Source organism: Trichoplusia ni, chromosome 16, assembly GCF_003590095.1.
Source record: "Trichoplusia ni isolate ovarian cell line Hi5 chromosome 16, tn1, whole genome shotgun sequence".
Classification (NCBI taxonomy): Eukaryota; Metazoa; Arthropoda; class Insecta; order Lepidoptera; family Noctuidae; genus Trichoplusia; species Trichoplusia ni.
The window spans coordinates 1029156-1044764 of NC_039493.1; the positions used below are offsets into that span (position 1 = coordinate 1029156).

General features: G+C 34.0%; 1 protein-coding gene across 1 annotated transcript in view; it reads right to left on the minus strand.

Annotated features, from left to right (window-relative positions):
• The window catches only part of LOC113501639 (hemicentin-1), a 113548-nt gene extending 98470 nt beyond the window's left edge, over positions 1 to 15078 (minus strand). The window contains exon 1 of the mRNA XM_026882810.1: positions 12279 to 15078. Within this exon, the coding sequence (XP_026738611.1) occupies positions 12279 to 12342 (64 nt within the window). The 5' untranslated portion in view covers positions 12343 to 15078. The remainder of the gene's footprint in view (positions 1 to 12278) is intronic.
• Positions 15079 to 15609: the final 531 nt, after the last annotated feature.

Below are 15609 nucleotides of genomic sequence, written 5' to 3' on the forward strand. Positions count from 1 at the left end.
TAAGGAGATGTGATCATGAGTTATCAGAGCCCGTTTGATAACTTAAGAGAAAATAGTTTTCGAATAGAATCCCTAAATATAACAAAATTTTCTTTGATTAAATCTTAAGAAAATTCTTTGTTAGGTAGTAATTCCTATAATTTATTTACACCTCATTTAACTATAATACTAGTTAGAGCGAAGATAACAATACCCTTCTAGCAAAACTTCTTTGTAATCGATTCACCTAAGAGGATTTTCGACCTAAAATTCTTAATACTTAACTACACACTAAGTTACTTAACGTTGCACTGCAATACATGATGTTGTACTTCACATGCAGTTAGCAAGAACTACACTTGGCTAAGTGACGTTCGAAAATGTCTGTCTGTCTCTATATTCCAACAGTCGCTGATAAAGACAACACGACAGCTAACGGCGACGTATACGATAGGCGACCTATATTCTATGGCCTTTTTCAAAAAATGCACTATCTTCAATTGAAGGAATTTTCTACTCTGACCAGTACGTAGTTCTTGAGATTAGTGCGTTCAAACAAATAAACTCTTCAGTTTTATGGATTTATACGTTTATACGTTTAAGAGAATTAACCGCCTTTCTAAACAAAACCTAAATATCACATCCTTAAGTTTATCTATTCTTACTTTCTTGAGAAAGTAGCAAAGAAAGGGAGCAGCATATTTCACTGTCTGCCCAACTCCCCAGAGGTGAGTCGTGCATACGCTTGAACACTATCGATGGATGCCAAACGTATGTGTATGTATAAATACAAACTATTTACACAATTGCCGGAAATACATTATTTAAGTTAAACATCCATGTTTGATGATACATTGATACCTATATTTTATACATATGTAATTAATAATTACGATAGCAATGTTTGTTGAACGAATACTTTCTGTTTCTTTGATAACTTATAACTTCAAGCGATGATGATACAAATAGGGTATCATCATCGCTTGAAGTTATATTATTCTAAAATTCTTGATTCTAAAAAACGACTCCGTCATTAAGGAATTAAATCCTTTTGTCGAGGGGGGTTTCACAAACATTCAAGTCACATGCACAAGACACCCAGACTCAGGACAAGCATTCGTCGATCACACAAATGCATGTCCAATGCGAGGATCAAACCAGTGACACGTCACCCTCAGTGGGTTTAGCGTAGTGACCTTACCCACCTATCTATCTATATATCTATGTGGAAAAGAGACACTGCTCTCTGTCGTGTAATGCGCTCTCTTGCTCACACATCGAAGTGGACCCTCAGATCTTTCATCTTGTGTTTAATACATGGATTATTTGCTTTCTTAGTTAAGTTGTATATACGTTTCAGGCTCGAGGCGTTGTTTCGTAACAGTTAGTTCCGGTAAAGGGTTCTATTTGCAGCAACAATATCGAAGTCACAACTGAATCTGTTTGTTTGACTTTGTCATTGTTCAAAATATTATTAATTTAGTTTTAAGTGGTTTTCTGCGGACGCGTTAGACGTTATGATAAAGCGAGTTAGAAGTTATTTACAGACTTATGACGTCAATATTTTCGAGAAATGTTTGTGAAGTAATTTTGTCTTGCCCTGACAATATGAATCGTGAATTCACGGTGGTACTATTTACGTTCACTTGTTTACTCCACTCGACTGTAACGATAGCCACCGTTTAACTATGTAACAAAAAGAAATAAAGCCTTTTTATTGAAGATAAAATAAAAAAGTAAGTCAAGGTTTATTTATAACCTGCTTTCCAAATGACGTCAGCGATCAATCAATTGATTTGTGTACCCGAGTGTACGTATTAGTATAATTTTGGAGCTTTTTTGTATTGATTAAAGTTTTGTACACTAGGCTTTGCCCGCAGCTTCGCTCGCGTGACTGTAGGCTATAGCTGCTAATAGTAACGTATGTGCTAAACCCGGTTACCAGCTATGTCCGCACCAAATGTTACCAATTTTTTTTTTAGACTTTACAGCGTCAATATCTTTCCATTATATTACACATTAGTGTATTACATATTAGTGTAGTGTATCTACAATCAGCAATAAAAAGTCCTCGTACACGTCATATTAACATATAAGCATTCCAATAAGGTATCAAATGAAATACCAACAAAAATCTATCCCACAATTACCGACCACCAATATTCTGGCGTAGCTTTTGTTTCTGACTGTACATATTGTATTTAATGACTCGGCCCTTCATTACGCACAATATTCGCCACATGTCATAAAGATTATGAGAGCGTAGATGTCATGGAACGAGATTGGGCAGAACTTGGATATACATTGATACTATTTTCACGCTGGTTGTAGACTGATTCCGAATCCATTCATCCTCTTTGGAGTGTAATAATAAGTAATTTAAGCGGGACCTTTAGCCACTGGAAATAGGCTCCTTTATTGATTTTATAGTACTTTTAGCCACAAAAACATATGGCCGACTTAAAATAAAAAGTACAGAGAAAAATTTGATCACATTTTTATGAGACGAAATGACAGCTTATGCACGTTAAATAAAAATAATACGGTGCATTTAGACAAAAAAAATAAGATGAATTGAACACGTCATCATGGTTGAAGTCGGTAGAAAAAAAAAAGTTAGTTAAGTTGGCAAGTTAGTAATTGACTACATTTAAATGTAGTCAATAATGATAAGTCACATCACAATTAGTTAAGCATCTATGACATTCATCAGCTTGGAATATAAATCCACGATATAAAAAAACTCGTCCCACGATTTTTCAATCCTGCAAACGTTAGTCGTGTATAATTTGTAGTGGAATTCCGTAAAAGGTTTCCGAATCGTGATTGCGAGGTGAGAACGTAATTGAAGCAACGGCTACGTTTGCTATACAGCGCTCGGATGACCGACCTATCGCGTTCTGATAGTTTCATACCTTTTGATGTAGTTATTTAGAAGATTAAAGAGGTTAGCCTATCGTAAGAGTGAAATAAGTTTATTGACTAACAGTGTTGCAACATGCTTCTATTATTGATAGTATAAATGAAGAATTGAAATAATGTTGCACTTTTACTTAAAACAGTAAATCGAATTGGTTAGAACTTTGTATGAAACAAGCTTGAAGTCTAAGGAAGGTTGAAGGTTAGTAGGTAGGTTTATGGAACCAATTAAAGAAAACCCCGCAAGCTAAACTGTGGACAACAGCTAGTAGCATAAACATCTACTGGTTTATTCGGAGGCAGGCTTCTCTCAATTTGCACCATTCCTATCATCTCAGCTCTTATCGAGAAACGACATGGTAATGTGATACAAGCCCTTTAGGAAACATGTTCAATCTCCAGAGAGATGACTGATAGGCACTGTATAGGAATAGATTGCTAAAATGACTCATTGGCAGCCATTGTAAATTTACAATAAGCTAATTGTTCCTATAGTTGTTGAACAGATGAGTAATGTTAATACAAAGTACTTGTTTCAACTTACACTGTGTCTATGAAGGTGTAGTACTAGAAATCTGACTAATGTGGATTTTGTGATAAAGAATTCCATTTTCTGGATTTAAAATTCATTCGATCACTTTTCGAACGAGTGTTTCATTGATAAGCTGGTTTTTAATATCAGCCATTTTGAAATTTAATTTATCTATTGCTGAATTAAGGTGCATGATATAGAAACATATTTTGCATGTATAAAAAAGCGGCCACAAACTCATCACGTCTAATACTTTGTCTATAGCTACTTGACTTTACACGTTAATAATCTTCCTATGATTACTTTTACATCACTTTGGCACCTGCAAATAAATCCATCCAATACAACTACAGGTCTGCAGCCAAATGGGCAATACTATATGTATGCCAAATCGTGTAACCATCTAAGTTGGCAGCCAGTGTGATGGCCATACGGGCATCAATCATTACTGCCTATCAATCAGACTAGACATCCTTGATACGCGAACTTTCTCCAAGACATCTAACTCCAATTGATTATAAAAAGGATGGAGGGACAAGAGTTGTAGGAAATAAGACTAACTTTAAATACCGTTGCTGATCGCCCGATAGGATAGACGTTTGACATCGCAACTATGTCATGCCACAACATTTACTGCAGTCGAATCTAATCCGCGTGAATGTCTACCTAATTTAAGAACAAAGTAACAAGCTCCATAAAACGTTATATAAAAAGGCGCAGACAGACTTTCCTATGTGTTTTCCAATTTGGTACAAGCGATGTGACAATGAAACTTTTTGTTGGAATTTCGACCATTATGCAGCTTTGAATGGGTCAGTTTTTACGTAACTTAATTCAGTTTTCAGTTTTAAAACTGCATTCAAAATCTTAATTAAAATAAAAGCGAGGCATTGTTATGGATGCGAAGGAAATCCAATTTAATGAGCATTCAGGCGCACTGAACACAAAATATATTAAAATTACAATTACAACGATTTTAATTAAAATATAATATGTTGTTACGACATAATTCAAATTTTTGCAACTGAAATATTAAATTTATCCTCGTTGTTTATCAATTTTATAATTACAGGGTATTGCAATAATCATGGCTTTGACTCCCATTGTTTTCCAATGGGCTGGAAGCTTTTAATATGTGGATCTATTGTTATGAAAACCGCACCACATTACGAAATATAAGGGTAATTATGTACCTATACATGAACGTACATTAAAATGGAAAGGCATAAAGCAAGTGCAATAATATAAACGTTAAGTTTTATTGAAGTATGCATTCCCGATTGCGGTAATTATGGTATAATCACAGTATTGTTATTACGGCCTATTAGGCGAAGCCGCTTATCGGTCGACAGGTTGTTAATTCAGTTACTAATGATAAATCAAATATATTAATACATTAATGGGTAAATTTTTATTTTGTGTAATTGCCTCTAAATACACAATTTTGTACATGGGTACCTACTAATGCTTACATTGTAGCAAGCAGATAACTGAGAATAAAAACAACTAGTTCCCAACTTTATAGGGCTATATTTTTATTTGCTAAATAAAAATAGCCAGTGTCACACAAATTGATCTAAGGATTCTTACGATAATTTAAATTCTGAACCTAAAAAATTAAATGGAAATCTTGGCGTCAACGGTGTATTTGCTTATAAAATAAAGAATATTCCCAGAAACTTCTCTGATTTGACGACTTTTATCAGACAATCGAGTATCAATTTTCTTTCGAAATATTTCTTGTGTAAATATCCTATTACCTACAAGTGTACTGTGTACTAGACAAGCTTATCCGTTCCGTGACGGAATCGATCTCCGATACTCACAGGTCATCTGGCTACGTGACGGACGTTACTACAGGGTTCAACGGTCTAATGTGTACGTCAAAGCGTGTCATACAATCCATACATAATCAACAATTTGATATAGATAGTTGTATGTAAAATATACAGGTAAAGTGTACTGGAAACCCTTCAATACTTGCGCAGAACATGAGGTGAACATTTCGTTGGTTGAAAATTGACAAAAACTGATCAAGTCTGAGTCGGACTCGCAAAACTGAGGGTTTCGTACAATTACCAAAAAGGCCATCAATTTTTGATTATATAAACCGTTAAGTAACCTCGTTTTACTCGTAGTTTTTTTTACAGCAGCAATAAAAATACAACAGATGCAGCCTGGAACAACAGACGGTCGAACAGGTCAATAGATGGACAGACAGCGGTGCCTTAGCAATACCGTTTTCAATCTTGAGGTATGGAACTCTAAAAACTCAAGTTCTGCTAAGTAATTTATCTAACGAACTTGAAAACTAATGCATTATACTATAACTTTTGCAAATTTCCTATAGGTAGAGGAAAATCATCATCAATTTACCTATTTTTCAAAATATTTTGAGAAGATCAATACGAGAAACAAATTAATCTTAACATCCTTCCATCCACAGGCATTAAAAGACGAAGTTAAAAATTAAAAAACAAACACCCACTTAGCTAGCCACAATTAATCTTAACATTTATTTATCAAAGTAATGATCTTTAATATCTCATCCGGTGTAATGAAGAAGTAAAACGAAGTGTGAAGGATGCCCCTCTCAGCCCAACTAATGTTATTAATAGCATTATAAATCTCCATGAGATGGGATGCTGTGATTAATCTCAGTTTAATGGCGTTGATGCGTTTCAATTTAATTATTTATTATAACTCCTTATTGGTGTTTTGTAGTGTGTATATGGGTTTATTTTTTGGAGGTTTTGTTTGTTCAGTAATTTGGTTTGTGGATTCATTTAAGGGGTCACGTACCATTGACTGGGTAGCTGACTAGAACTGGGTGCGGAAGAAGGAGGACCGGGTGTTGTGGCACAACGTGGGGGGGGGTTTACATGTCCAGCAGTGGATTGCGATGGGCTGTTGATTTATTATTTATACGCCTGTTGGTTATTACGTAAGATTTGCTTTGGTTACCTTTATTAAGTTTGACGAAAAGTGAGTAGGTAAATTAATCTTGTCTTATTATTTGTACTTAGATACGTTTAAAGTAAATTAATCTCTTAAATATTATTAAGTAATAATCTGAAAGTAAAACAGAGGCAATTTGATATTTAAAAGAGCCTTTTATTTCCTAACCATGTTTTATTTCATTTAATATACGATGCTATCGATGAAAGTAATGTTAGAAATCCTAGGCTTTAACTGGAATTTTCTACAAAGGTTCTACTCCAGCTCTATTTGTGTTATGTTCTCCGTACAATATGCCTGATTTTATGCCTGAGGCATTCTTTAAGTCAGCCATTTTAGGTAGTTCAAGGAAGCGCTAGTCAATTTTGCCGCAGGATAATTTTCGTAAGCCATTCTTCAGTAGTATCGGTTAGCAAATTAATTTTCGCCGTTAGCACGATTTGAGAAGCATGAACATTCACAAACGAGTAATTAATTATTCTCTTGTGTATATCCAAATCTAATTGCTTTGTCAAGGTTTAAGAATGAGGAAGATTCAGTTATTCAACATGTAAAGGTTAAGAAATTTAGCATTTAGACGGAACTATTGCGATACCACAGAATTATCGTGATTCTTATCTTTTTGGACAAAAAGCAGTCACCGCAAACCATCAACCGTCTTGCAATAGAAAATTTGATGTAAACGGTGGCTAATATTTCGTAAGATTGATGTTTTTACGTGGTTACTCTTGTTTCTTTTCTTTCAAAAAGGTTAGTCAGCCTAGCGTATTTAGATAGCATTTTTATAAGCTTAAACGCTGATCGGAATACGTATGGGGAGAAACACGTAGAAATATAGAACAAGTTAGAAATTAAACTTTTCTTTGTCGACCAATATAAAAAATATTTTACGGATGTAAAAAACATTTTTGATAAAATATTTTTGAAAAAAATAATACTTTAATAGGATTTATTTATTCTCATATTTTTACATTCAGCAATACCTATATTTCACTGCAGTTAACTCAAATCCCCGAACTAATTTGTATTATCGCGAGTTCAGTCTTGTGGACCGGAAAATAAGTGTAGAAAATTACATTTTCTAGTTCAGATTGTAGATATAACTAAAACATTACGAATTCTACAAAAGAAATTCATACGTTTTACTTTTAATCACTTGATTACTAAACTTTTTTTACTAACTTTTCTGTAAAAGCACTTATTTCGACCTATTGTTAGATAATAACCTGCCAATTTCGAAGAAAAAGTCTTAACTCTACACTGAACTTACTAAACTTAAAATTGTGACATGACCATCAGCCATTAAGCCTTAGTTAATGTTCTTTATTTGAAACAGAATTTAAATTTTAATACCACTGAATTATTACGAAAGTTAATTAATATTTTATTCATAAATAGAACGAAGCAATTACCTTTCACTTCAAATCGCATAACATTCGCAAAACGAAATGGCAGAAAAAAAAAGCATAAAAAACAAAACAAATTCTAAATTTAAAAAATACATTGCGTTAACTGCGCGCTCTTTTTAACAACCGTACTCCTTCGGGAATGACTAGTGACGTTCCATTTAATACATTTCAAATAGTCGATTCCAACTAGCTAGAGCCTTAAAGGAAAAAGGCAGCATTTTTAATTAAGCGTCACACGTGGAAACCCTACTTTATTACACCCACGGCTATCGAAGCTATCTCTCCGAGTAATAAGCTTGGAAATCGATTTAAAACTATCGTATGGGTGCCGGCGAGCCAGCAAACAAACTAATAAAGTTTCTCTTTTTATACAGCATAGCTTCAGACTATATTGATCCGATTTTTCCGGATAAGGAAACAATCTAGAATCGGATTGCACGTGACCGTAAACTTTTGATGTGTATGACTTTGTTTGCTTATAAATATTCAAAGATATATTATATGCACAGTGACTATTAGAAGAGAGACAGTTGGTTGAGCAAGTGGCTGGGGGCGAGGGAGTCGTTCTAGCATTCACCGCATCCCAAGATTCTCGACCGCAACACAACAAGCATCTTTGATTGTTGAGGCTTACGTACCTGCGTTAGACAGGACAGAAATGATACACGATACTACTGCAGGCTGTACGATCGGCAACAGAAATCGATCAACGAGTTTAAATTAAATAAAAACGAAATTAAATCTAATTTAGTGAGTTCCTATTATGCTAGTATATAGGTAATAAAATAGACGCTATAACATTTTTTTACTATTAAACACTATTTTCATCGGGTCAGAAAAACAAACTACTGATACTTTGTACATCTAATTGTCTCAACTTCTATTGCTGACTGTACCATTTTCGAAAACGACCATAATAAAATCCACTCTCTATTTAATTCAGTGTGATTCACTGCTCACAATATGTATGTCTATCAAATAAAAGAGACCGTTTTTCTCTATGGTTATAGGATAAAGACACAATAAAAAGTTATACCCGTAAGGAGTTCTATTAGCCAAATATTGGAGTTTGTCAAAATAAGTATATTGTATTTGAAACTTTCTTATTACTTCGTTTTACGACAGTTTCGGAGTCCTTAAATTCAATTTAAGTATTGTCTTAATGTAGCTGTTACAGTTAAAACTTAAACAAAGTACAGAACAAGATAATTGAGTAATAAATATGCTTACCACCCAACCAATTTGTCTGTTAGCCTGTCAAATTACTTTACTAATAAACGGTAACTTTTATAGTATGTAAGTAGTAGCATATTACCTAAAGGATTTTCATATATTATCGTTACGTTCTCGAACAAAACACTTAAGAATAACAAAAAACTATTTATCAACGGTTTTGCCCCTAAATGGCGCGTAAACGTCAAAAACAGTTCGATAAAATAGGGCTGTATTAAAACATTGACCTTTTCTTGAAGATAGAAAAAATATATTTGAAATTAGAACTCCGCGGAGGCGGACAGAAGAAAAAACGAAGATGGAGAAAACAAAATGATTTCAACATAAATAATTTAATATTCCTGAGAATGTGATTCGTCACAAGTGTCTATCTTATGTCAAAAGCTGTGATTTTTTGTCTTAGTATTAAGCTCAGACAGTCACAATCATGGCCGTAGACTTGTATACTTTATTTTTAACCGCCTTCAAACAAAGGAGGTCCTATTCTGCAGGTCTTTTTTTTATTTAATTCAGTAATATGAACGTCGGTCCACGATAAGAGCATTAATTCAGATTAACTGTAAAGCTCAATATTTACTAAGAGTAAAATTAAATAAGTTAAAAATAAATTAAGCTGTAGCCGGTAAGCTGTCAACACGCATTAACTCCTCGTTGAAGGGAGATTCACGTCAGCGTGCGCACAGAGAGGATAAATCAAACTTATTTTACTTACAGTACGTTAATAAAAGTAATACGGACCTTTTTATACTGTTTAATTTCATTACCCATAGAGCAGACTATTTTTTTTCTGCCTTTTAAAAAAGAAACAATACTTTTTTGAAATAGGAATGTTTAGCGTCGAAGAGATTTATATATTTCTCGGTAATGAAAGTTCAAATTTTAAATAAAAAATTACAAAATATTAATAATTTACAACGCTGTTTTTATTTTACATTCACAAAATAAATATTATTAATTTTGAATTTGGATGTCGTTGGTTTTGACAGAAGCCAAATTCGGCTGTTATTATTCTTTCTGATATTTAAATCCAATCCTCTTTTGAACTATGTAACTGTTACGATTATTTAATTCATTGTTAATTCTGTGCTTATAAAATACCAAAAAGTTGTAAGTAGCCATTTATTTTGGTAAGGAACCGTGAGAAGAGAATTTATTTTAATTGTTTCTGAAACTACGGACGATATATTACTTCGGGATGTACGAACTACCTGTAGTTAAATTATCACCTTCAAACTTGGACCTGATAGACGACTTCTACGTGAACTTTCCTATCAATTTAGTTCGCGATAAAATGTTTAAATATAATATGATAATGCTAAAAAGTTATTTAATATAAGTTGGGATATGTGGGCAGTGATCTGTCAAACCTTTAGCGAATATTAGGATCGTCGTACTTACTAACTTTTTAGCGTTCGAAAGTTGGACTCATCTACGAGTTTTATACAAAAATAATGCCGGGATGGTTAATTTGTAAAGTCATGTAAATGTAACGTCGAATTAAAATAGGAAAATAACAATGTAGTAAAGTGTCACCTATGTATACGCAAAGGTGCGATCCAGTTTTAGAATTCACATAAATATTTAAAGTTTTAGATCCTTTGCAGTTATCCTAAGCGCGGGATTTGACAGATTCTCCGGGCTACTTTTACGACACATCTATTGCGACAATGAAACGTTCCAATTTAAATATTACTTCTCGTACCGGTCTCATTTGAACTGTCAGTTGCACTCAACCCAATACGAGAGGGGTGAGTCAGTAGTACCCAAGTACCACTTACCGATCATCCCTACAAGTGCCCAAACAGTAAACCATTTCCTTACAAACTGTAGTTTTGTTTATCATCACGATAACTCGCTATTGATGGCTTCAGGAAGGAACCCTCCTATATTCAATGATCCTTACTATTCTCGGCTCCCAGCTATTGTAGATTGCATAAATATCTGTGGGCTAGCGATAAATGGTCATACCCGGGTTACCCGACCCTGGACAGGGCCGGAATAACGGCCAGATATCGTAAGTATACGAGGATACTCTGCCCTGGAGATTTATTAAGTGTTTATAGGGCCTAAGTAGACATAGTTAGGCCCTTTTCTTGTAGAAAAATATGGTTATATCTGAAACAGTGAACTTTACTGACAGTCGAATTAATCGAGATACGAAAAAGAGTTATTTGTAATTACTGAAAAAAGAAACTTATTTAGATCGATCGACCGAACTCTAAAGGCGTTAACATCTCAAAGACTAACCAACCTTTAATAATAATCTATTCGATTGCAAAAAATAATTGCAAAAGTCATATTACATAATAATGATTGACATACAACCATTGCACGTCGAAATAGTTTCCAGTAACGCTCCTCAAATTAAAATGCAATCTAAATCAAATATACGCAAGTACTAGCAACACCGAGACAACCATCTTCAGTGTTGCAATGCACAAAATTGCAGGCATTATTCATACATAATTCAATCGTTTCCCTTTCATGCCGTGTGTTCGCTAGATGATAATCGTTAAATTAGCCAGAGACAATGAATGTTAAAATATTCGGCCTGCATAGTCAGGCACCGTGAGCTACGATTGTTACTGGCCGTAAATAAATTAATGTCCTGGAAATTTTGAATTTGGTGCAGTTAATTACGAAATTCGAATGCGTTGAAAGTAAAATGAATATATTATTAGCTCTTTTTTTTTCTTTGTGAATAAGATTCTAGAAAACTATAGACGGCTGCTGATCAAGAGCGATTTATATTCAGCCAATTTCACGAACATTTATTGTTTTACTATCGTCAATCGTGACCTACAGTGAAACAAAAAAAAGATAAATTTTATCTATTTTTATTTAAATTTTAACGCCTCGTGCCATTGAGCAGTATAATTGTTTGTCGCCTTTTTTCTGATTAGTGGCCTTAGGAAAAAAACGTATTCTTTTAAGTGTGAAACTACATTAAAGAAGCCTAATTTGAATTTAATTACTAAATAGTAAAAAGCTAATTATAAGAAAGATATCAATTTAAAAATAGCCACATTCTCAAATAAATTATTTAGTAAAGTTGATAATTACGTTTCTGCAGATGTTATGATATCAAATTAAATTATTATGTCACTCTTAATATCTAAATTTAAGTTACTTGTTAAAATGAGTATATTTTAATATAATCACTTTAATACAATATGAATAATTTACATTTTTTAAATATAATTTTATTTTTGTTTTGTATTATGTCATAAACAATTAAAATTACTTACCCACATACGTCGCCAACACGAATAAAATAAACAAATGTAACAAAAAGTCCCATCGCATCTTCATTTTGATGATTTTATAGTTCACAAACCATAACACAAACAAAACAGTAATTCATAACACAGTAACTAGTTATTTAACTACAGCCGAAATTATGCGCATCATAATTTTTCGTTCCACAAATTAATAAGTCACACAACCACAAAAAACTTTTTACTCGATTCAATTGTCAAATAAATCGAAAAACAAACGAAACCGATTTAAACGTCTATGCCGAAAAAAAAAACAATCAAATATTCAAATTTCGAGTACGAAATTTGGCGCGAAACGTTCACCGTGCACGCGAGTAAAGTTCGGAATGTAGTGTGTAAAGGCACGCATACACTACGGCGTGGTGATCGACCCCACCGGAACCACAGTCGGTGGGCGCGCGACTGCCGAGTCCATGTGCACCGCACCGAAACGTAACTTAAAACAAAGTTAACGCTTGCCGGTACGGCGCCCTTAACGTCTACTACATAAGGGTCATTATGTAAATCGTATTTTAATAGAACCTACTACTAATGATAATGTCTGTAGTTTTGTAGAGCGTACGCGCATAGAGTCGTTGTCGTCCTATTGAGGTATTGTTACGGAAGGCGATCGGTAAAACAATGCGTAGCAAAAAAATTCGGTAGATAAAGACATTCGAAATTACACAGTGAAATGGAATGTTGTGATGCATAGCGAATGGATGAAAAGCCATAAATGCATTTTTTATTAGTCATTGTTTACATTTTTAGTGAAGTAATTGCAATGTTGACCATTTGTTTTAGTGTTCCGTAACGTAATTACATTTTTAATAAACCTTGCATATATAATTACTTTTTAAAATAAAACAAAAATACAATACTGGCATATATCTAGTCCATTTTACCTCTTAGAGAACGTGTATCGTCTCTATTTAGCCATAGTTAGTAAAATAAATACTCCGCAGCCGCACATAACCCAAGATTTACTTCTACATTTTGGACCGAAACCATTAAATAGATAAGTGTCCATTTAAAAATAAAACTATCTCCAACAAAGGCTGTACAAAAAAAACTATCATCAAAGTGGTGTTTTATGGCCTTTTTATGGCATCACCGTTTTGCCGCCGTTTCGGTCCTTTATAAAAAACACAGTTTGTCACCATCGCGTGTTAACTACGGAACCCTTACGAATACACTCACACCTGTCCACAGCCCGTTTTATTATAACTAGTGATGTATAATGCAATCGTATTTATTACGATGACACCTGCAAAAGGTTGTGGTTAGTACCGATCTGTCAGTACTCTGTACTCTATACCATGGCCGCCATATTTGTGGGGAGATCGTAACGACTATTTAATTGTAATTTGGATAAAGTTGTAATTCGACAACTTGTTGAGTATTGACATTTGACTCTTATTTTATTTTGGTGAAATTACTTTAATTAATAATGAGTTTAAACTGACTTAGTTTTTATTTTGAATAATGGTTTTGTAGGGAGGAACAACTTCTATCACGACTTATTATGTGAACCCAATTATGTAATTGTTTGCTCTATGTCTAATAATACCTACTTATATATGATATGGTTCAATTAATGAGGACACGCAGTAACGGTGAAAAGATTTCTAAAATTTTCTCCACGCCAAGCGCTTCTAATACTCCAAGGGCAATCGGAACGTAGGACACAAATGAATGAACACTATTAAAATACAATTAACTTTTGTCGAAGAAAAGAAAAAAGTGTTTCATTTCTATTAAAAATTAAAGGTGAGTGATTAGGTAGGGTAGATTTTATGGAAGTTCGCTTATAGCTGGATGTTAACGAAAAATAATTATGCCTATATACCTACATCCTTGGATCCACCTTTCTCCGTTATAAAAGTAAACTCCATTCACCATAACATTTAACATCTGATAGGTTTGCGTTTTATAGCTGTTAGGAATCTCCGCTAATTTCCATTTACAAACTTTACAAATTGACTCCCCGATACACAGCGCGTATTGGCGGCAAAACTTCACAAAATAACTCATTATGGAGTTCAGAATTTATGATTTATGGATTTGTTTACAATATATTGAACTGGCGTTCCTTTGAAGGCCGAACACTGACTAGAATTCAAAGAGGTTGAAACATCTGGAGGTTGTGTTGAATAGTAAATATAAATAAGGATCTTTTTCTTTCTTTTATGGATACGGACACATGAGGCTTCGTAGATTTTTGGTAATAAATGCATTAAATTTGTGGCACCTCCACTTAGAAAAACAGAAAAGACGGTATATGGTTATCATGATTACCTCACCCTATATACCTGTCTAATATGTCTTTAATGGGATATATTAGCGGAAGAGGTACAGACTTATATTTCATAAGTGATTGTCCTCTACAGATACATGGTATTGGAAGCAAAATTGATGAAAGTAAATGGATAGAACACACGAGTTGTTTGTTGTGTTCAGTATCGCACTCTATAAAGTATCCGGAAGGGATCTAATGTCGCCACTGACAAACTGAGGGGAAAACAACATGTATGAAGAAGAAGCGAAACCTTCGGGGAGTTGAGTGTACTCGTCGGGTTCCAAAGCTATCGTGGGAAAGTCGTATTGCGGATCCTTTGTAGTTTTTGTGTTGATTTTTATTTATTTGTGGGATAAATCTTTATTTAATGTATTCTTAATATTGATAAGATGGAATTTTACGTAAATAAACTATCTTTTGCGGCTATGTCCTTAGCTCGCTGTATACCTTTGCACAGAGCGTCGTAAATGAAGATTGATTTGATAAGATTTTGTGAATGCCTGACGCTAGCTTGCAATACTGAGTTAGTGAGGACTAGAATTTCTTACCGAAGACGTACCCAAGGAATTTCGCCGCTGTTTATATGATTCGTTAGTTAGGGTAAATTGCAAACATTACGTTAAACACATTAACATTTTTTGGCATATTTACACTTACGTAACCACATCAGGGTTTTTCAAATACCTAGGTTACAAAAAACGGTTTAACAAAAATCAAATAATGTATTCTAACACTTCCGAAATTTGCCAAACAATTTAAAAGGGATACACTAAACTAAAACAGTAATACAGGTAATTGTAGATATATAGCTAACGTTAATAAAAAAACAGTAAATTAGAACCACTGTTCAATCGCTGAAGGCAAGCTGTCAGCAATATGTTCCGTTACACCTAGCTTGCAGCAAATGGGATCTTGCGGAGCGGTTGCCGTGCTTCTGTAATCTATACACAACCTGTAAGTGGATTTACATAAGTGACAATACCTGCAAGATTTTAGCCGTTAGCATAAATACAACTCTCAAAT